The sequence below is a fragment of the Nyctibius grandis genome, chromosome 13 (genome assembly GCF_013368605.1).
Source record: "Nyctibius grandis isolate bNycGra1 chromosome 13, bNycGra1.pri, whole genome shotgun sequence".
Taxonomy (NCBI): Eukaryota; Metazoa; Chordata; class Aves; order Nyctibiiformes; family Nyctibiidae; genus Nyctibius; species Nyctibius grandis.
The window spans coordinates 9,941,945-9,964,721 of NC_090670.1; the positions used below are offsets into that span (position 1 = coordinate 9,941,945).

The following is a 22,777-nucleotide window of genomic DNA, read 5'->3' on the forward strand; positions in this document are numbered from 1 at the left end:
CAGCGGCCAGCAAGCCTCTGTGGGGTGGTTGCAGCACTGGGATCACTCTGAGCATGCAGAGCCCCAAATTCTGTCCTATCCTGTCACTGTCTTGTCTCTGAGTCCCAGCCCCGTCCCCAGAGGTAGGCTCCACTGTCCCCGTGCCGGCGTGGAGCTGTGCCCTCCCCTGCCCCCCGTGTGCATGCTGCACCCGCTCCCCCTGCCAGCACCCTCCTCCCCATGCACCCCACCTTCCCTCTTCGGCCTGGGAAGCCCAGTGCCCGCACATGCCTGCCCATGCCTGCTGGGCAGCCCCCTCCTGGCATCCCTGCCTTCTCCCGGAGTAGCCCAGCGTCCCCCTGCACATCCCCAGTTTCCCAGCAAAGGGCTAGAGATGCCGCCCTGCCCGTGCGGTGCAGGCTCGTCCCAGCGGGTGCTGGGGCACAGGTTTTTCAGGAGGCTGGTGCTGCCCTGCCCTGGGTCAGTAGTGCTGGGTGACAGCTGGGGTGCCCCTGCACCCCTTCTGAAGGGGGTCTCTCTGGTTGCTTTGCAGAGGGTGTGACATCAAACACCAGCGACAGCGAGAGCAGTTCCAGTAAGTGTGCGTCTTGCCTGCTCCCCCGCCCCTGTGCGCACACGCATGTGTGCATGTTTTGGCACTTCCATCTTGTTTTGTCCCGGTGGTGGTTCTGTTTGGAGGCTGGTCCTTCCTGCTGGTGACACCAAGATGCTGCAGCCAGCTCCCTCCTCAGGGACAAGGGGAGCAGGGTCTGGGGGCCAGGAGTGAGCCTGTCTGCTTCCCTGTTCTCTTCTGGATGCAGGCTGTGCTCCAGGGCTGGGTGGTGGGTTTCCAGTCTGTGGTGGTCCCCAATCCTTGGTGCCTGCTGCAGCAAGCAATGGCCAGAGGCTGGGTCTGTGGCATAGGTGGCTCCTGGAGCCCAAGCCTGTACAAGAGCATTGGGGTCCAGCTGCAGCGAATTCTCCCTTTATCCCCAGCAGGTCCTCTAAATATCTGCAGCACATCCACTGTCCATCCCGTGGGGAGGATGGTGCGTCCCAATGGGCCCTGAGCCAGCAGCAGCAGGGAGGGAAAGAGGAGGCTTGACCCAGGGCTGGGACGTGAATAATTAACGTGAATCAAGGGCTGGTAGCTGCATGCCTGTCACGCTCCATGTCAGCTGGCAGTGTGACAGGGGCAGCCTGGAGGTGTCCCCAGGGCTGCAGGAGGCTGGCAGGGCAGAAGCCAGCTCCTCGTGGGTGCGGGGGGGCTGGGAAGCTGCTGTGAGCGCTCACCTGCCTCTCCCTGGCTCTGTTGCAGAAGGACAAGAGGACACCATCCTGTCGTACGAGCCGGTGACGCGGCAAGAAAGTAAGTCCTGGTGCTGAGCTGCCCCGTGCCCGCTCCAGCGTGGGCACCTGCGTCCCTGGCACAGGCAGGGTGACTGGTGCAGCCTCTGCCCCTCCTCTGCCATACCAGCACGGTGCCAGGTGAACACAGGCAGAGTTTCTTTCCCATTGGGCGCAGCAGGGTACCCAGGCTGCACGCCGCCTTGCGGGGCTTCCCCTGGCCTTGATCACCCCTTTTTAATCAGCACAGAGTTGTGACTTGGTCTGCAAGACCGAGGGAGAGATCTAGAGCTAAAACTGAGCTGGGTTTCAGCCCCCAGCTGAGGACAGGATTATCCCTCCCTGCCTCAGACCAGGTCCATGCTGCAGAGCAAACCCCCAGCCCTCAGTGTTTAACCCTGCTCAATGCTCAGTCCCTGCAGACCCTTTCGCAGGCTGAATAGTCCCAGCCTCTGTGATCTGTCCTTGCTAGAAGCTGAATCAGACTCTTAGGCTTCCATTACTCCCCTGGCTCCATGACATCCTCGCCCAGCTGTCCCGGTTGTCTGGCTCCTGCCCTGACCCGAGGGAGCAGCTTTGCTGATCTGCAACCCCAGAGACCCTCAGCACCTTCCCCGGGGCCACGCAGATGGTTTGGGTCAGATGGGAAGGAGATGTTGACCGTGACCAGGAGGAGATAAGCCACATGGAGGAGGCACCTTCAGGTGCCCATGTGAGCTGAAGCACCTGCTGCCAGCAGGGAGAGGGCAGGTTGATGCCAACAGTGGCAGTAGGGTCAGCTGCCCGCGGCGCAGACAGGGCCTCAGGCTGTGGCTCTTGTTCACAGTTCACTACGCGAGGCCGGTGATCATTCTGGGGCCGACAAAGGACCGAATTAATGACGACCTCATCTCCGAATTCCCACACAAGTTTGGTTCCTGCGTGCCACGTAAGTCCCAGCTGGCGCTTGGTGCCCTTGCTGGAGGGAGGAGAGAGCGGTGCCTCTGCTGCCTGCAGGGCCTCGCCCGCAGCGTGGGGAGGGGGCGGGAGCACGGGTGGGTTTTCTCCCAGATTTGGCACGCATTGCTCCGGGTTCGCTCATGATGCCCACTCTCCTCCAGACACTACCAGGCCTCGGCGTGAGAATGAGGTGGACGGGCAAGACTACCACTTCGTTGTGTCCCGCGAACAGATGGAGAAGGACATCCAGGACAACAAGTTCATAGAGGCTGGGCAGTTCAACGACAATCTCTACGGGACCAGCATTCAGTCAGTGCGGGCAGTGGCGGAGAGGGTGAGTGTCGGGTGGCATTCCTGGGACTGGGACGCATCCAGCCCCAACCTGGGCATGTTTCGCCGTTCCCCTCCTCTCCCCATGTTGTTAACAAAGGGCTGTAACCACATTAAGCAAACACGGCACGAGCCTCTCCTCCCTCCGGAGTCCTGCCAAGCCGTGTGGCTGCTTTTCTCAGCCACGCTACCCCACCTCGGTGTCACACCTCTGTCATCCAAATGCCACTCGAAAGCCTGGCACTGGCAGCACCAGCCTCGTGCTCGGGAGCTTGCAGGGCAAAGGTGGCCGGCTGCCCTCCTCCACGCAGCGGTGTTTCCTTTGCAAAAGTACTGGAGTGTACCGATGGCTTGTAAATTGTTTCACATGTTCAGAGAAAGATTCGGTCCCTTCACATTGCTGCTGTCCTGCCCTAAGCAGGCAGAACGTAAGGCCACTGGGAGTTGGCTTGTGTCTCAGGACTGGTGTTTCATCTCTGTGGCTCGTCTCTTTTGTAAGCACGTCTGTATGAGCAAGCTGTTTTCTGCACGGAGTAGACTGTGTGGGTAGGTCTGATCCCAATCGTCTCCTTTCCAGGGGAAACACTGCATCCTGGATGTGTCTGGCAATGCTATCAAGAGGTTGCAACAAGCACAACTTTATCCCATTGCCATTTTCATCAAACCAAAATCCATTGAAGCTCTCATGTAAGTGCAACAGCATGTTCTGTGCCTCTCCAGGGCAAGCAGCTCTGGCATGTCAGGGGTTTGTATGTCTGCTGCCTCTGCTTTTAGAAAGCAGCAGAGGTTGCTGGTGGTGCTGAATTTGTCCCTTGTTAAGAGGAGCTGGGCCCACTGCTGTCTTGGTGGTGTCCTTCCATATCTAATGCCATGGTGTATCGAGGCTCCATGGATTGCTCTAGCTTAAAGCCCTTCGTTCGCCCCAAAGAGGATTATCCACGGGAAATCTAAAAATGCTCCCAAATGTGGCTGATGTAACCTGCTCACCTGGGCCCCGAGTCCAGCCAGGAGAGCTGCTGACAGCCCATAGGGGTGGGTCACAGCTGGATGGTGGCTGAGCCAGGACAGCCCTGGGGAGCAGAGAGGAGTCCTTTCCTGTGTGCCTAAGGGGGACCTTCTGCTTGCCCTGCTGCTCCTGGCCCTGGGGAGTGCAGGCTGGAAAGGATGCAAGAGCTGAGCTTGCAACTCTTCCGAGCAGCAGCAGAGAATATTATGTATGAGGAGATTCAGTAGCTAGAGATGGGCTCTGAGATCAGAAAAGACTCTGCTGGCACCAAGGGGTCTTCTCAAGCCAGAAGGGGTCGAATTGCTTATTTGTGTGTTGTATGAAGATGACGGAGCCTAGGCAAGGAGGGTGGTGACAGGCTCTGGAAAAGCAGGAAGACTTCTGCAGTGGCTTGCAAATTTGGAGGATTGTCTGGATCTGAGTCCACTTCTGTGCTATGGTGAAAGCTGGGGTGGTGGCGGTGGGAAGAACTGTTGGAAGTTGAGGTGAAGTGCCAGGGCAGCAAAGAGCGTGTGGGGAAGGGTCCTGCCTTTGAGAGCTGGGTCCTGCACAGCTTCTGTTCCTGGTGTGCAGAGGCTTCCTAGGCACCATGGCTCAGTGGGCTGTTTTTGCTTCTGTTCATTGCTAAGAAAAAGAGCTAAGTTTCTATTTTTTATACATGGCAGGGAGATGAACCGGAGACAGACGTACGAACAGGCCAACAAGGTCTTTGACAAAGCCATGAAACTCGAGCAAGAGTTTGGAGAGTATTTTACAGGTGAGTGTCCTAAGCAGGCTTGTATCTGATTTGTTTTATTTTTCCAGCTGGCAGCTGTGACCTCTCTACCAGCGCTGTCTTACTGCAGGGTCATGGGAAAATGTCCAGCTTCATCAAAGCAAAACAGAAATGGCACTTTGCCAGCAGGGCTCTGCAAAGGGACTGCTCCAAGATCAGTGGATAAGAGTAAACCAGCTCTAGAGGAGACAAGTTGTCAGGCAGGATTTTCTGTGAAAGCTTATCGACAACTTTAATAATAATAAAAAAAGAAAAAAATCCCTGGTCAGGGGAAGCGCAGCATAGATTCAGGGTGCTACAAAGCTACAGGAAAAAAACACTCCCTGCACAGGGGAAAGGGCAGCGTTTCCAAAAAGAGAAAAGAGTCGTTTTAAAGAGGAAAGATAAAAAAAATAGTGACCTAGATGGTGGAGACTGTCCTGAGTTATTACAAAACATCTCCCAAAAAAAGACTGGAAGTTTGGCTGACTTCCTAAGTAGCCTTTGCTGAAGAGCTGGTCAGGGGCTGCCTGGCACTTTGTGTCTGCAGAGATGAGCTGCTCATGACACAGGCATCCTTGTGCATTAAGGAACTAATGTTTGTAACGTGATTAATTCTGGAAAATCACGGGCAGGTGAAGAGGTGGAGAAACTGGTCTTCCGTCTCCTCCAGTTCAGTAGGTATTTCTTCTAAAGTTGAGGAGTGATAATCCTGCCAAACCCTGTATTACCCACCTAACAGCTACCGGGAAAAATCCTAAGCAGAACATTTTCCAAAAATGGATCTCAGCTGAGCAGATGTATGGGTACAAACAGGGTAAAAGCTTTTCCCCAGACCTCCTGTCCTGGGCGGCAGTTCCAGAGCTGCCGGCCACTCTTCCAGGAACAGCACAGAGGAAGCACGCGCTGTGGTTCTGCCAGACCCTCAGCATGCCATTGCGTGCTTGGGTGGTGAGTTTGAAGTGACCTGGGGCAGGAATGCTCTTGGCTGAAACCCAGTGTTGAAATAAGTGGGTAATGGGCAAAGAGATGGTCACTATGGCAAGTTCTGTGCCAGGAACTTACAATGAGGGAACAGAGATGCTGGAGGATGGTCCTGGCTGGGCTACAGAGGCAGGCTGAATTACCAGAAGGCTTTGGCCCTCCATGCACATCTTCCTCCTCAGACGTAGGAAGCACAGTGAAGTGCTTCGTGTTGTGTCAGTACTAAGCAGCGAGGCTGTCGCTGGTGTTTGGGCAGTGAGAGTTACTGCTGGGAGCGACAGCCATAAGCTGGCCTTTTCCAGCCTGACAGTGCTGCAGTTCCCACCCCGCAGCAGAGGAAGCAACAAACACGAGGAGCCCTCAGCAGCCAACCAGAGGGGACGCACAAATCTGGCACCTCGGGGTGTGCGCTCGGTGCACACCGGCTGATCTGCGTGACGCCCTCCCATTCACCGCCGCAGCCAGCTGCCTGCTGCCTGCAGCCTTGGTGCGGTGGCGTGACAGTTTGCAAAGCTGATTAGCAGCCTGTTGTGGAGAAGCCAACCGGTACTTCACATGCACTAGGAGCTCTGCCAGCCGGGATCAGCTCTCGCTAATCCCCTTGGACACGCTGGGTTAACCCTCTGTGTCATCGTGTGCCTGTTACAGCTCCTCTGACACGGGTTGTCTCGTTCATTAATTGTTGGCCGTGCCACACCAGCCACTTTGGTGCAGAGTGAAGGCCCTTCCCGTAGCTCATGGTGGGGAAGGTACTGTGCTGCCTGATGCTCAAGGTCTTGCTTGTTCTCTCCTCTTCCAGCCATTGTACAAGGAGACTCTCTTGAAGAGATTTACAGCAAAATCAAACAGATCATTGAGGACCAGTCCGGGCACTACATCTGGGTCTCATCCCCAGAGAAACTCTGAAGATGTCCCCCACCTGCTTCCCTGGGAGCAGAAGATCTCTGAAGACCCACCCCGAGCCCTCTGCCACAAGGGGGGGGGATATGAAAACTATTCCTGCCCCCTTTTTTAGATCGTTGCAAAATTGAGTTTTCTAGTCCTGTTTCTTTTGTTGGGATGAACTCATCTCATTCATCATGTGACTGTTCCTACCGTTCCTGCATGGACCTTCCCACTGCTCCATTAGAGACAGATGAGAACCCATTCAAGGTCATTTTTTTATTATTATTATTATTATTATTATTAACTAAACCAAGAATCAAGATGGGAAGAGGCAGCTAAGGACTAACATAAGAAACAAGTGCAACAACAGGCTCTGAGCACACAAGCTAGTATCAGAGCTCCAGGGGCATTTTTCCAAGTGTGACTGTCTAGCAGCTCTGAACAGTGCGACAGAAAGGCAGCAGAGAGCATTTTATTTATCTGTATATGTAATTTATATATAATATATAGAGAGATATTATATATATATTATATATATATATGTATGTGGACTAGGAAACCTGAGGGACCTCTCTTAAAAGGTTTGTATTAGTGCAAGGATCTTTCAGTTTCTCTGTCCCAACCGCCGGGTGTAGGGAGTCCACTTGGGCAGGAAGAGCTCAAAACGGTACCAGGTGCTTCGGAAGCGTCTCCCATCAGGGGCAGCCTCCTGCCAGCTGCCCTGGGCCTGTGAGGCAGAGCAGAGACTGGTACGCTGCCTGTGCAGAAGGGACCAGAGGTCCAGAGTAACACAGCAAGGAGCAGCAGCTGATCTCAGTGAGGCTGGGAGACAGAGACTGGGCAGGAGGCTGCAGAGCAAGAGAATGGATCATACTACATATTAAATTGCACATTGTTTTACACACCACGTTATGTGTTTGCATGAGAGGTTTCCTTTTGGTTCTATTTTTTTAAGCTGATTTTAAACCAAAACCATATTGTGTTGCTGTGTTGGCTTTTTTTTTCATTATTCCATTTTTCTCTTGTTAATAATGAACTGAATGGGTATAAAATCCAATTTTTTAACTTATTTTTTAAGCTGGCTCTATTGTAAATAGAATCTAGATCTGTGGTGTTTAGTTAGGAAATACTCTACTGGCCACACGGAACAAATGTACTCGCTGTCCTGTGCTGCTGTGGAAAACCTGGGACGTTGGGCTGGCCCTGTACCTGCGGGTGCAGGTGAAATGACCCATTCTAGCTTGCGGCAGCACGCTGGCATTCCCTTCTGCATTAGCCACTGGCAAGAAAAGCCCCCAGCTGTGCCTTGGATGGACGCTCACACTTTTCCAAATCAGTAACAGAACTGAAAAACTTCCTCCCTCTCTTTCCTGCTCCTTGCCAAACTCCTGTCTCTGCTGCGTGCAGGTGGTGGTGGTGGTGGCCTTCCCAGGGGCAGGGCCATCCTTCCAGGACAGCGGGGACCTCACCTGCTGCTCCGGGCACTGGGGCTTGGCAGGTGAACGTGCAGCCACCTTGCCTGGTTCTGTCTCTGACGTCTCTGCATAAACCCTCTTTCTGAAATTGGGCTCTGCTTCTTCTCGCGAGGTCACCTTAGAAAACTGAATTGGGTGCCCTGTGCTTGCAGGTTGGTGGGGCAGGGGGATGCAGAACTGCACCCATCTGCTGTGCACTGAGATTTTTTTCAAGTAAGGCGACTGTTGGTGCTGAGACAGTTGGCCCTAAGCTGAGAAAAGTCTGCCTTTGAGGACACTTTGGCTTCCACACTTGAATGGGGCTCCATCATGGGAGCAGAGCCTTGTGTGAAGCAGGGGGAAACGTGCACAGCCTTTGAGGAGCTCTGGTGCTGGGTACTCGTAGTACAGGTAGAAGAGTGCTCCCACCTTACAGAGAACTGGCAAATGCTGTTTCTCAGACACAGTGCCAAGCACCAGAACAAAGGAGGTCACCATCCAAGCACGAGCAGGTAAGTCTTGGCCCATTTTCCCTCCCCCTATTTTATAGGGGTAAGTGAACACGCAGGGTGCTGGTGCCCGTTCCTGAAGGTGACAGTTATCAGCGTCAGACGGTGCATGGTGCGCACAGGCCGCAGTTTTCAGTGTGAACAAGAAGTGCTGTACAACTGTACATGCACTGTCTGGTGAGAAGATGTCCTTCCTTGTCCTGCATCACAAGGAGCCCGGCAGGGACCAAGCAGCTTGCTGGGACAGAAAGCAGTGCTGCAGAAGAGATGGGGCTGCTGGCACAGTGGAGGGCAGGAAGGATTCTGCTGTCAGTGGGACCGACCCTAAAGGAGCAAACTTTGGCAATGGCTTCCTGTTCAGCAGCTAGCCCCCTGCCCCGCTGGTCCTGCTCTGGCTGCTATAAACATTGGTCCTTGGAGAAGTGGAGTAAGTGAAACAAAAGTCCTTAAGATGCTGGTCACACCGTTCCTGTCTCTTTCTTTTTCTTTTTTTTTTTTCCCCTAATAGCCTGTCTCCCTCTCGTCAAGTCACATGGAGAAAAAGATGATGTACTCCATGGCACAGCTGACAGTATCGAATCGATCATGACAACTCTAGTTGGTTACCAGTGTTTCTTCCAAGGAGACATATATTTTTAATAAACAGAGAGTTGCAAAGAACTCTGTCTTTGAGACCTTCTTGCGGAGTCCTTCATTGTGTGCCAGATCTGTTTTTTGGGGCGCTGATCTTAGCAACTATTGATATGGTCTCTCCACAACAAACTTAAGTGTTGACAGTGGTTTTAAAAAAAAAAATTGCTTTTTTTAGTATAAGGTGGTCACTGAGAACTTGCCTAAAAGAAAAAGGAAATTTAAAAAAAAAAAAAAAAAAAAAAAAAAAGGAAGTGGGCTTATTTACAGCTGTAACCAGGCCACTGGAAAGCTCTTTTGGTTGGGTTGTTGTAAGATAGGTTGACTCTGGTCTGATGCCTTGACACTATATATGTATTTTAGGTCATGGTTTGAATTGTAGGGAGTTTGCTGTACAAATGCAGATCAAATAATAGGGTTTATATGCTGCTACATAATTGTTCCTGTATTGGATATAAAGACAGCAAAGTAAATATATAGAGCATCTTTTTACAGTTTAACATGCTGTTTACAGAGAAGAAGTAGTTGTAAAGACAACTGGTATCTTTTTCTAGTACCTTTAAGTGCAGAGAACAGGAGTGTTCACTGGAAGAATGTGGTTAATGGGATATCATTATACATTCCTGACTGAACGTCCTTTGTCATTTACCTGAGCTAACTGAAATTGTTTTTCAAATCTTGAATGTGTCTTTTTTTTTCCTCTCAAACTGCATACAAGAGAAGTAAAGTGAGATTTCAGGGGAACAGGGATGTTGTACCGAGCATGGCATACAGTTTGCAGACAGTTCACAGTTTATGAAGCTCACTGGACAAATAAAACACAGTTTAGGAAGTCCTTTAGCTGATCAGATCAACAGTCTCGTGGTGATGGTTGTCCATAAAACACTGGTAAAATTAAAGTTGCTAAGCAGAGCTGATTACTACTCCTAAAAATGAAACTCTTTCCTTAAATAGTGACAGATGTGGAATGATGAAGTTGTTGATGTAAAGCATCGCGGGACCATTGTCCGTTAACGGCTGCCACGGTAGCTGCCAGGTTTTTCTGTCCAGTCTGCAGAGATAGTTCCAGTAACTGAGTTGCAGTACGTGGATCTGCAGGCACTCCTCCCTAGACAATCCATGATGTGTCCTGGCCTGATGTGTCATCTTGGTCTGCTCTGACAGTGAAACATTAAGGTTCCAGTGGGGAGAGGAACGTGCGGTTACGTACGCAAATAAATCATGCCACTCCTGTAAGGTGGAGACAACCACTGGAACAGTAACCTACATGCTAAGAGAATGAGGGTGGCGTGAAGGGAATGAAGAACTTGCTCTTTTGAAGCTTTTTAACCCGTTATTTTTCTGGCTAAGGACAAATCGCTCTCCCTACCAAGACCTTAGCAAAGTCCTGGACCATACAGTAGCAGAGCACTATCCTGTTAACGGTCCTGTCTCACTGTGACATGTAGGGAAGGATGGTTCTGTTCTCTCCCAAGATGTCCTGCTACAGATGCCTGCAACGGGGATGAAACTAATCTGCCCTAAGACACTTCTGGAAAATTAGACCATAAGCTGCTTGTGATATAGAGGAACATGTCTATACTTCTGTCTGCACTCTGGTTAATTAACTGTCTTGGCCCTTGTTAAGCAGAGGGATCTGTGAGGCTACTGGAAGAGAGGTTTTAAGAGAATTTAATAATAGTTTTCTCAAAAACTTTTCTCCCCATTGGTGCCTGAGAGGCAGCACCTGGACAGCTGTCTTAGATACGGCTTTTCTGGCTAATGATGCCTGACTGCACAAGCTTCAAGGACCGCTCCTCTCTGCTTTCCTCAAGCTGTCACAGCAGGATTCATGGCACTATAAAGCACCTGCTGTTATTATCATGTTAAAGGTGTATCTTTCCTTGAAGAATCCTTAGGTACCCCCTGACCTTTGGTGTTTATTTATATCCCTTGCCTCCAAAATGAGGGTCATGTTGTTTGACTTCAGCTTTTTTTTTAACCCTAAGGAAAAACATTAAGTTTTTTGGGTCAGTCAGTGCAGCATCTGTTCATAGTGCAAGCACACAGGAGCACTGTGGGACTAGCAATACCTTGTTGGGGGCCACACTTGGCTCACCACAGCGGTGATGGTGGTATTTCCTCCCTTAGTTCCAGTGCACTATGTGACAAAAGCTTCTGCCCAATCCTCTAATGAGCTTCAGCCCTCTTCCAATTACCTTGATTTCTGATTACTGTGATCACTTCAATTCTAAGTGCTAGTGGCCAGACTAGCCCCTCTTCTTCCTGCCTCTCCAGAATGCCCAATGCAGCCACAACATTACCAACAGCAAAGCTCTTCTCAAACTGCATGGTGGGAGGTAGCCTGAGGTGCACCCCCAAGGGGAAAGCTGCTGGAAAGCCAGTGCTCCTACTGCCGGCGCCTCTGGGTGAGGGGGGCAGAAGGGGCTCCAAGGCTCCACAGCTATGGCTCTATCTTCTCTGCCCTCCCCCACTCCCAGACTCTTCTCAGCAACAACTTTTTTTCCTGGGCAGGTTCCCTGCAGCCCCAGTCCTAGTGGCTTGGTGGTAAAAATACCCTCTCCTGGGACCCATTCTCTAACTCACACCGCATTTCCCTTGTGCCTCTAGACTGTTGCTGCTCCCCAAACAGTGAAGAAATGAGGAAAACAGGGCATAAAATACAGGCTGGGGAAAGGGGGGAAATCTGTGAACTGCTGCCCTGGAGGATACCTTTGCGTTCTCAGAAGGAAGGAGGAACTCTGCAGTTACGGAGCAAATGTCCAGCACACCCTGGAGCTTCCACAACGACGTGTAAAGCAGAAACTGCTGCTGCAATGCCACCCTCTGGAGCCATCTGTCAACATATCAGGAGGAGCACCCAGGCTCTCTAAGTTGAAACGATGCTGCAACAAAACAGTGATCAATAACAAGAAGACTGGGGGAGGAATGAGCAGCACGGATTTTTTTTTTCCCCCAGGTCAGCTGTTGCTAGCTTAAAAAGATTTCTATCCCACTGTCACCCTAGCTGGGCTATACTATAAAGCAACATTTAGCCTAGTAAAATAAACACTGGACCAGCCTGCATCTACCCTGCAAACTCAGTGCACAAACACCTGCAAACCAGAGGGATTGCACACAAACTACCTATTGGGAATGGTCACTGGAAATCCAGCTCATTAAGGTCTGATTCAACTAGGAGAGGAATTCTTGCCCTACTTAAAACCCAAGGTAAATACTAAGCCTGGAATAAAATATACAACGCAAAAATGTGCAGAGAAGAGAAGTACTATCAATCAACAATGTTTGTAACTGATCTGATTTGGACTCCTTAGTAAAGTCTTTAGCATAAAAGAAATCAAACTGAGCATCTCTAAGGAAAAAAATTCAAACAATTCTGGCTGTAGGCAAAAACACATTTAATGGTTGCTGCCTTCTATGGCTGTATGTAATTACGTGCTACACTTACTGGGCAAACACAACCTTCTCATCTGGTCCAGTGTGACATCTTTACCTGTCTATGTGTTTGTGCAAGTCAGAAATTAGAACAATAATTAAAGGCAGCCCAGCAGGCACTGAGGAGATTCTACAGGCAGCAATGGATACCTTTTGACTCTATGGCATCGTTTACAGTCCTGCATTAACATGATGCAGTGTACACCTCCAAAACTGTGACTCCAAAAGAATTTTACGTGGCATTTGAGGTCTGGCTTCTTATGGGTGCAAAGGTGTTTCTTAGTTAAACAGACAGCACATTGTGCATTAAAGAGCTGAAAGCAGCGGCTCATGGAGATCTAAATTAGACCTGGTGAAGTGAGCACACTAGGTGGAGAACTTACTCTACACAGATCCATCCTCCTATGTGTGTCTCACACGATCCATCTGCATCAGGCAGCCTGGGTGATTGGTCTGGGTACCATAAACAGAATGCCACTGAAGTTCAGTGGACGTGGCTTCCTCTGCTTCTACTACCTAAGCCTGAAGAATCAAGGCCCTGTGGTAGACCTCGGGAATAAGAACACATACATAACCTCCAGCTGAACATGATTATTTTGTGCTTTCATCTTTGTATCCTGCTTGACTATTTCCACAAAGGTACCTTCCTGTTCCTACCAATACCTATTTAGCTGAGACTGAAGAGCAACAAGACACTTCACGACAAACTCTCTAGCAGGGGTACAGCTCAGGCAGCACCCATCTCAGCTATAGTGTCCAGTATCTTCCTATCACAGGCACCAGACCCTATAAACTTCCCAATACTTCCTTGGTTGCCACCTTCAATAGAATTCACTCCTTTAGGGAGTCCCATTCTCACACTATTATCCAGAAGCTGATACTAACCTGCACAGCACTGCAAAGCATCTAGTACAACATGCTCCTACTTCACAGAATCACAGAATGTTAGGGATTGGAAGGGACCTCGAAAGATCATCTAGTCCAATCCCCCTGCCGGGGCAGGATTGCCTAGACCATATCACACAGGAACGCGTCCAGGCGGGTTTTGAATGTCTCCAGAGAAGGAGACTCCACAACCTCTCTGGGCAGCCTGTTCCAGTGTTCGGTCACCCTCCCCATAAAGAAGTTTTTCCTCGTATTTAAGTGGAACCTCCTGTGTTCCAGCTTGCACCCATGATGCTGTAAATGCCACGCTGACTTATGCGTCTGCATGTGCCTGCCTCCAGCTGCACAACAGCCATGAGGATGTGGCAGCTACGCTAAGGGCTGGTTTCTAGCTTCAGCTGCATGACACAAAGTGGTGCCTGGTACACACAAAAAGCAGAAATCACTAATATTTGGTTTACTCAGACTGTGAAAAGATGACAGACACGGAGCGCTGATAGAGACTGCAATGCAGCTGACTTTTTTTAATGACTTCTTGGCCCTGAACACTGCACTAAGCACACTACTAAGCTTTTCTTCCAGAGCATGTCAGGCTTTCAGAATGGACAATGACTAATGCAATTTCTTCTTTTCTATAGCCACCATCCTGCTGTCAGTGGCCCTGTCCTCTCTCTGAATAGGCTTTAATAATCTGGTTCTAAGTAAAATATATTTTTAAATATTAAAACCAAAATCAAGTAAGTCTTAATTCAAACCAGATGATCTCATAGCTGAAGGATACTGCTGTTCATCAGCCCTGCCTTCTGTGTAATGTTTGTAAAGAATAAGCAGCGAAGCACTTTTAGCTCCCTAGTAAGCAAACCAGAGGACCCAAAATGACTGTTAGTGTTCCTAAGGGTACTTGAATAACCTCTTCTGACTTCTGAACCTGATGGTGAAACAGCAACAGTTGTATAGAACTAATTACGTTTCTTAACCCCACTCCACCTCTCCACACTCCTCACTATCCACACTGAATTTCAGGCGGGAGAGATCTCTTCAACGAAGCTGCAGTAAGAGCCATCCATCTACCAGCCTGTGTTTTTATGTGGATCTGGGGGGATTTCATGCTGAACTGTGACTGGTACGTTACAGTTAGTAGTCTATAAACAGCAGTACCTAGTTAAAGCTTTAGCTGCTTCTGTGGGCTAACTAGTACCTGCCCTTTTTTTATTCTAACTAAACTGTGAAACAAGCAAACAGCTCTGAATTCTTGTCCATACTGAAATAGACCAAAAACTAAACAATATCTGATAAATATTTATGCAGCAAGGCAGCTATGACATCCAGAGGAGATGCCTGGTCTGGAATATTTTTATTGCCACTTACTACTAAAATCAGGTAGTTAAACCAACCTGTTACACAACAGCAGATGCATCTCATGCAAAAGTTTAGTATTTATTTCTACCTGTCATATAGCTCCAAAGAATGAAAATTATTCCCTACAGGAAAACAATCACATTTATTCAGTAAACACTTCCTAAAAAGTACATAACTTAATTGCCAACAAGAAGGAGATCCTGGATTCTTTTCCACTGCTCCTGTGATGCCATGCCTTCAGCTCCTTTCATTCAGCAGAATGTTTCCAAGAGAGACTGCTGTCCTCATTTTTTGCAGCTGTGGCTGTCATTATTCTTCTTCATTTGGAAGAAACCCTTTTGCTCTGTCCAATTTGTCCAGAACTTCACTATAAAGACCAATCATCTGAAGAATATAAGCACCATAGTTGTCTACAAGGATGGGTAAAGTTGTATCATTCAACTAGATAACACAACAAAGTGACAGTGAACAGAAGCAAGGGAATCGGTGGGAGACTACCACCAGCTTCTAAACCTAAAATTTCAGACTGATGTAAAGATTTTGGCACACATTTAAATACGGTGGTTTAAGAAAAAAATAGTTAAAGCAGTGCAACCTAACGAAGGTGATCTTATATATACTGACATAAAGCATAGTTCATAGCTGTCTTACATCAGTGAATAAACTTATTCACAGAATCACAGAATGATTGAGGTGGGAAGGGAGTGATCTCAATTCTTACTGTCTTAAGTGATGTATTTAAAATCGTATAAAAGTTGCACCCAGCTCGATTGCCCAGCTCGTGCACAAGAGGATGAATGATGACTGCATACACCAGCCAGGCTGCACTGTGTTGCAATCACGGTAGGAGCACCAGCTAGAAACTGTAGAGAGCAGCTTACTTGTGATAGAGTAAGAAAGTGTCGCTGCTTTCTACAGAGGTACCAGCCCTGAAATTTCCCCTCACAGGAAGTGGCTAAGCTACACCTGAAAAGATGAGCTTTAATGATTTTATTCACACCAGCTTAAACCCTATTTATAAGACACTAGATTATACTAGAAACCAAGCTTGAAAGTATTCATACAGCAGCTGATTTAAATGAACTGACACAGCACCTTGACTTTAGTGAAAGCAGACAAGGTACATGGGTTCTCCCATGGCCACAAATAGTCAGAACTTTATTTCCAGTCAGCCATTTACACAATCCTTCCAGTAAAGGGACTCTACATTACTCTTTCTATTGTCTATCAAAACTTTTCTGGCCTCACTTTGAAAAAATCTTTTAGCATCAAGCTCCCCCAAAATATTTAGGTACCATGCTTCTCCTGAAACTCTTTAAAGATCATCTGTAGTGGTTTCTTCACCCATATCCATATCTCAGATTCAGGCCAGACATCCAATCCCACATCCTCAAATCCATCTGCTCACACTTACATGGCCTTCATAGCTTTTCTTCAGAGATCCTAAGTGACTGAGGAAACGCATTCCTAATCCACACCACTGCTCAGCTTCCTTATATTTACCAACGGTATACTGAAATATTCCTGTATTCCAGGCTCTTGTCATCAACCAAAGGATCTCCATCTCTGGGTAAGCATCCTGGAGTAGCAAACAAGAAGCAGCAGCTCATCAGAAAATAAACTTCACTTTAAACCTGACAAGTCAAGAGTGCACTAGAGTTTAGTTTTAGAGTGGGAAAACAGTTGAGTTTTTTTTTTCTCCTAAGCAAAGAGCAATTCCTTCAGAGCCATCCTGTCCTTCACAGTTCATCTGCACTACTGTCAAACAGCTTGTTTCCAACATCGGTAAGTCATGTTGCAATTACCTATTGGTAGGTCAGAAAATACAATTCTGTGGGACTGGGAGTGATGCCAGAACTGAAGTCTGCTTTCCAACAGCCTATCTGCAGACAGGCTGAACTTGCTGCCGCAGTACTTTCTAGTTTATCCAAACAGTACTGAATAGCAGAACATAGCTGCTCGCTACAGATTAGAAGCAGCAGTTCCTACATCTTCAGAATTTCTCTATGCACTGTGGCAATGGCTTGCCAGAGTGAAAGCTGCCCTTACAACTGCAGAACAGAAGCCAGAGTACCCAATAATACTTTGAACCTAGTGGGGAACTGATTCAGTTGGGGAAGGGAAGGACAAGCAATTATTTATTTGCCATACAAATCCTTATGGGGGAGCTGGAAGGACTTCGTTTCCCTCTTTGATAGATAGTTCTCATACTATGTAAGAGGGTCCAGAGTGAATTTCTGAACTGCAGCATCCATTTCTGAATAGGAGGTATAAATCAGGAGTGATGTGCCAGCTTTCTAACTGATAACGTACTGATGTGATGCCCCAATGCCCTTCTCCTAGCATGGTACCAACTAGTACCTGTTGCCATGAGCAAGACTGCAAAAGAAGGCCTTCTAGTACTGTGAAATTTTGCTTTTATGAGTATCAATCCACATTAACATTTCATTCGTCACCCTCAACAAGAACATTATCAAAGTTATAGATGAGAACTTCAGTGAAAGGCAGGCATGAATGTGGACACATTCTTTTTTTGGGAAGTCAGGAACAGCGTATCTTCATGCCACTTTATAAAAGAGACATTCAAACCTGACTAAAGAAAAAGCCATGCAATGGAATGAAGCTATGAAACATAGTATTGGTTTCATTAGTCCTGAACAGAAATACTCCTTAACTGATTTTTACCTATGAAATTCTAAGCAGAAATGTCTACCTTACTCAGTACAACTGCCTTCACTGTACAGCATTATGCTTCAGGCCTGAAAGGAGCAGCAGAAATGCCTACTGGAAGAAAGATTTTACTCTCCATATACCCATCCTCACAGAAACAAGGCATGTGGTGCCACAAATACTGACAGCACAGGAATCTAGCTCTAAGTCATTTGGAAAAAATAATAACATAGTAAGTTCCCAAATACATTTAACAAAAACAGAGCTGAGAAAAAAGCAAGACTGGTATCCAAATTTTAGCTGGCTTTAAACTGATCCGGAAAACTAATCTGCATTTAAAAAGACATATTCAGAGTAAGAATGTAGAAAGCACGAGGAAGAAAGATAGATGTTCTAGCTCAAGATGTTTCTAAAATAGGTACTGAAAATTTGGCCTTAAATGTCTCTAAAAAAGTCCTTACAAAACCCAGCAAAATTCATAATTCAGTCAAATATCCAAGAGGCATTTATTTCGAGGTAATTTCAGTGTATCTTTTACTGGAGAAATCTTAGCTGCTCCACACGTAACACTATATAATGTTCAGTCTACTAATTATTCTCAGTATGATGAGAATTTTTTTTTAAAGGTGCTCAGGATCATCTCCCAATCTCCCGTTTTCCTGTTCAACTTACTGTGCTGCTGATTACGCTCAGAGCATCTTCAAAGTAGTCCCACACCTCCAGCAGTACACAGGCATCCAAGTCTGTTACTCCAGTGGGCAAAGAAAGATCAATCAAACTGTGTAAGCATTTGCTGAGAATTGAAACAGAGCAAAAGAGGAAACATTAAATACCATGTGCACAAACGCTACTTTTCAGTATCATCAGCACACGGACTTATGCTTCTATGATTGTCAGACAGACACATCCACCTTGGTGCTTACTACACTCACATTCTTATACCAGAAAGATACATTTTCCTACTATCAGTTCTCATTCACACAAACTACGCAAAAAGAGAGCCAAGAGCAGCAAGTACTTCATTATTTTCATTGCTGGGCTCTATAAAGTAACACAGAAGGAAAGACATAGTATTTTCTAGGGTGCTGCACATGACAGCGAGGAAAAAGTACCTTTCCTAACTTCACCAACAAGAACTAAATAGTCAGCATCCTCAGACAACCAGTAACAAATACACGGTTTCTGAAAACAGGTCTTTCCTTCACAGTGTGAAGTGCGAAAGGCAATATTAACAGTTGCCTTTGCCAGTGGTTACTGCAAGGAACTCAGAAAGGAGGAAAGAAATCCTTTTTGGGATACAAGCGAGAGAAGGACACACACCAGGTTGTGTTTCAGATTCCGTAAGGTATAGCTGTTACAGAGCCAGCTACTCAGCAAAATAAATCACATATGTGCTATGGCATCATATCACTAACTTAGAACTCGAGGCTTTTTTCTCAGCCCTTGATTTCTCTTCACTTCATTGTCTTTGAAACACCTAGTTCACTACTGCAGTGTAACATTTGAAATTAACACCTTCTTCACAAGAAACAGCCAGAGACCTCTTCTGGATCCAATTTTCATTTTCTTTCCTCAATAGATTCATTTATTGGAAATACGACTGTTTCAAAAAATATGCCAAGTAAACAAAATTGCAGTTAACACATCTATTAGAAAGTCATACTTGAGAGGTACATTGGTTGGCCAGCAAGAAGTGGAACCTTGCACATAAGCTAAAATCCACTTTTTTCAAATTGCAGGCTTTATTCGCTGTCAGCGTTTCCAGTCACGGGCTCACAGCAAAGCTCTGTGATAACACTAACCTACATTTCACAGCATCAATGACAGTCTGCTTTCTGTGAAGGTTTAGTGCACTCTTGAGAGCTTTCTTACACAGCACAGGATACCGAGCTGGAGATTCCATTGCTAATGCTTAAAAGCAAAAGAAAATAGAGAAGAAGAAGAAAGAAATGACTGGAGCCAAACTTTAATCTCATTGGTCACTAAAATAAACTACAGCATGTTGCCAGATCCCTTGTGATAAACAACTGAAAAGATATTTGCTTAATGCCTGCGCTGGTCACAAGCTAGTGCTTCTCCACTACCTTCTTACCGCACACATCATCAATGAGGACTACAAGGCAGAAGCACAGTTGATTTCATAATTTACAAGTACTCTCAATGCTGTTTACTTCTGATGAGGTAACCCAGAAATATTGGGGGAATGGGGGGGTGTCTAAAGTATTTTGTTTGTCTCCTTATGCTCCAAAGCATCTTTGCTTTAGGACAGAATATATACGGTTAGACCCATTTTCTGCACACTGTACAATACATGATAATCCTGGTCACCCCAAATGAACAGAAGCGAGCAACAAAAACTGTTTTTCATGACTTGAAGAACTATGAAAGTACAAATGCAGTCCTTACATGCAATGATTTCTAGCGTCTTGACCTCTATTTGTGGCTGTTCCCATACTGACTCCATAAGGTTGTGGAGTGTTGGATCATTCAGTTTGGATCTTGCTTCAAATTCATAAAGCAGCAGCAATGTGTCTGTTGGGTCTTTAGCAAAATCTCCTACAGAAGAGACAGAATTGCCTGTATGTAACGATTCGTTTTCTTAAAGCCACATGGTATAGCATAAGGTATAAACTTTGCTTCCAACAGGCAGGAAAACCATTAAGATTTAACAGTAGAGCAAGTGGAACTCTGAAGCAGTCTTGGACAGAAGCCTCAGATGTCCAAAGCACACCACCAGCAACCATCATGCCTCCACCCCCCAAAAAATAAAATCTGGATTGTCTGTAATTGGCTAAATTCATGCAACCCTCCTAGGCAAGGTAATAGCTACTAGGGAAGGAGTTTTCATAGACAGGTAAAAGAGATAACAGGAAGTCACCAGCTCAGAAGGTCAGCTTATGAAAGTACTTATCAGCTTCAAATTTTTCTATAGGACTTGCCCCTTTCTGGTAGAAAAGCCCTCAGGAAATCCTTAAACACAGAAGAAGGGTGGGAGAACATTAAAACTGCTAGGAAGGTGTAAACCTGATACAAATGCCAAACAATCCTTTGTTGAACTATCACAAAGACCTTTGTTTTTACATCTAAATGATGTTCTCAGCTTCTTCCAGGGCAACAGACTTGTCAACACGTTGGACAAGGTCTAGTGAAGAAGTGAAGGAAGCACCAGCCTACCATTCCACAAACCTCTGCAGGAGAAACTCCAGCATCCCTGTCCTGAGATAATCAACCCCTTGGGATTTTAAGGGTGGAAAATTAAATGGGGAGAAGGCTTCCTGAGTTATCTTGCCTTCAGTGCAAAAGGGCAAAGAGAATCCCAAATCCAGGCCATACAATGAACCTTTAATTCTGAAATTTTAAGGGGGAAAAAAAACAGCAAGTAAATTTCTTGACAAAAGTTAAATACTAATGCATCTTACAACGTAAACACAGTGTCCCAAACCTGTAACTGAAAGGAAACCAGGCCACAGGACAGACAAGGAATGCCTCATGGAATTTTTCTGTCAATGTACTACCAAAAAAGTGAAGCATGCATCCTCTAGGCTAACAGTTACTCAGCATCTCAGCTATCAGTTGAAAGCACACCAGTCTCCAGTAATATCTGATCTAAACTGACAAGAAATAGTCAGGGAACAGAGGATGGGTTTTGGCATTTCAAAGTATGGTAGCAGGACTTTCTGTATTCTGAAATGCCTTATATGGGCAGAGGCTAGTAAAACTATTAAAACAGTGCAAGAGCGACTCCACTCTAGAGCAAAAAGCTTGGAGTTTCTCAACATTTAAGACAGAACAGTGTCACGGTTTAAAGCTGGGCTGGCGATTAAACCTGCGGCAGATGCCCTCTGTTATCCCCCCCCCTCCCCCCAGAGGGAAAGGGAAAGGGAAAAGGGAGAGAGACTTCTGGGTTGGAAAATTAAAACAGTTTTAATAAACTATAATAATGAAAAAAAAAAAGTATAATAATAATAATAGAAATAATCAAATATATACAAATATATATACAAAACCAAGATTGAGCTCCCCTGAAGTCAGCCACGTCACCACCGGCACTGCAGGGCAGGCTCCGGGAAGGCCCAGCCTGGGCCTAGCGATGGTCGAGAGCTGGATTCAGGAACGCACGGATCGGGATCGGGGGCAGCAGGAAAACAGACGGAGTCCTCCTTGGACACCGGCCATAGCAGAAAGAGAGCGAGACCCTCGTGATCCCCCCACTTTATACCGAGAATGACGTGTATGGGATGGAGTACCCTCGTTGGTCAATTTTGGGTCACCTGCCCTGTCTGCTTCCCACTGCAGCTGCGACCCCCCTTCGGCTCTTCACTCGTAAGCAATGAGGAATTCAGCAGTGACCTTGGTTTCTCTCAAGAATAAGTACAGCAAGAGCCTTTCTGCACAACATCCCTACCGGTGCCTCAGTGATAACTACAAACTTCGAGCGTTATCAGTCCTGGAAGCAGACACTGTCTGCAAAAACATGCAGTTAGTTAGAGGAGACTTAGCTGAAAGTAAAAATCACTGAAAGGAAAATCGGCCTGGTTTAGGCCAAACCAGGACAAACAGTCAACCCAACTTCACTCTGAAAGATTGTTCCATACTTCACAGCACCTATACAATAAAAAGCCTGCAATGACATACAAAAGACAGTAGTTGGCTTTGGCAGTTCTTCTATCATATTGCCATATATCTGCTTCAACAGTCTTCAGCTGAGACAGCAATTCCATATGCTCTGTATTTTTCATTAATACACTGACTAGTCTAAGAGTTGCATGTGATGAACAGACACACTTTGTAGCTTACCTGTTAATTTCAGAACTTTCCATATCTCTTTACATGTCTGGAGATGTTGAAGGGCCTGAGTCAAAAGCTCCATCTATTTTACAAAATTTAAGAAGTTATTTTTGTCACAGTTTTAAAAGTTAAAGGAATACACGTCACAACCAACAGGATCTTTATACCTAGCTTTAGAGTTATAAATTAAGAATCAGCCTAATTAATACATCATCTACACCGGTTACTGGTTTTTTTGTTTTTTTCTTTCCCTCTCTTTTTCAAAGATCTCCACATCTCAGACAAAGCCTTTTCACACTGAATGTGCCGTTGGTCCAGAAAGAACCATATGGGTTCCTATGCAACATCATTTATTTTAGCTCCCAAGCATAAAAGAGTGCTATTGAGACTGATAAACCACTAAATCCCACAATACAAATTGCTGTGCATTGCTCTCCACAAAAGTAAGCCTCTACAACAATCACTGTACAGCAGACTTCCATATTTCCTTCATAACCACTGTACATTTTCCTTAATCTTCTTACCACAGTAAGTACAACAACCCAGGAAAAGGATGTACGCACAAACACAAAAAAAAAATGGGAGCTTTATCACCACCATACTGCTAACTACTTTCAGCAACGGCATAATCCTAAAGATGCAGTAATTATCTGCTTGACCACCCAATGTTTAGCAGCAGACTGCTTACATTATATATTAGGTAGACTGAAATTCCTCTAAGAGAAGGTACTGCCATGACCCTTTGCTGATATAAATCTGTTCAAATCCACTGAAGTCGACAGAACTAATTTACAGAAATCCAACATCTACAATTGTCTGGAAA

General features: G+C 46.4%; 2 protein-coding genes across 8 annotated transcripts in view; one reads left to right on the top strand and one right to left on the bottom strand.

Annotated features, from left to right (window-relative positions):
* The window catches only part of DLG3 (discs large MAGUK scaffold protein 3), a 78,755-nt gene extending 71,577 nt beyond the window's left edge, over window positions 1-7,178 (top strand). For 4 of the 7 annotated variants that reach the window (XM_068412107.1, XM_068412108.1, XM_068412109.1 and 1 more), the window contains 7 exons: window positions 533-574; window positions 1,298-1,348; window positions 2,153-2,254; window positions 2,427-2,599; window positions 3,173-3,282; window positions 4,267-4,358; window positions 6,139-7,178. In XM_068412107.1, the coding sequence (XP_068268208.1) occupies window positions 533-574; window positions 1,298-1,348; window positions 2,153-2,254; window positions 2,427-2,599; window positions 3,173-3,282; window positions 4,267-4,358; window positions 6,139-6,245 (677 nt within the window). In that variant the 3' untranslated portion in view covers window positions 6,246-7,178. The remainder of the gene's footprint in view (window positions 1-532; window positions 575-1,297; window positions 1,349-2,152; window positions 2,255-2,426; window positions 2,600-3,172; window positions 3,283-4,266; window positions 4,359-6,138) is intronic. The other 3 variants (XM_068412110.1, XM_068412111.1, XM_068412113.1) reach the window with 1 other exon arrangement.
* Window positions 7,179-14,805: 7,627 nt separating this feature from the next.
* The window catches only part of TEX11 (testis expressed 11), a 32,870-nt gene continuing 24,898 nt past the window's right edge, over window positions 14,806-22,777 (bottom strand). Inside the window, 6 exon segments of the mRNA XM_068411873.1 lie at window positions 14,806-14,880; window positions 15,911-16,075; window positions 17,839-17,959; window positions 18,969-19,077; window positions 19,573-19,722; window positions 21,964-22,036. Coding sequence (XP_068267974.1) covers window positions 14,806-14,880; window positions 15,911-16,075; window positions 17,839-17,959; window positions 18,969-19,077; window positions 19,573-19,722; window positions 21,964-22,036 — 693 coding nt within the window.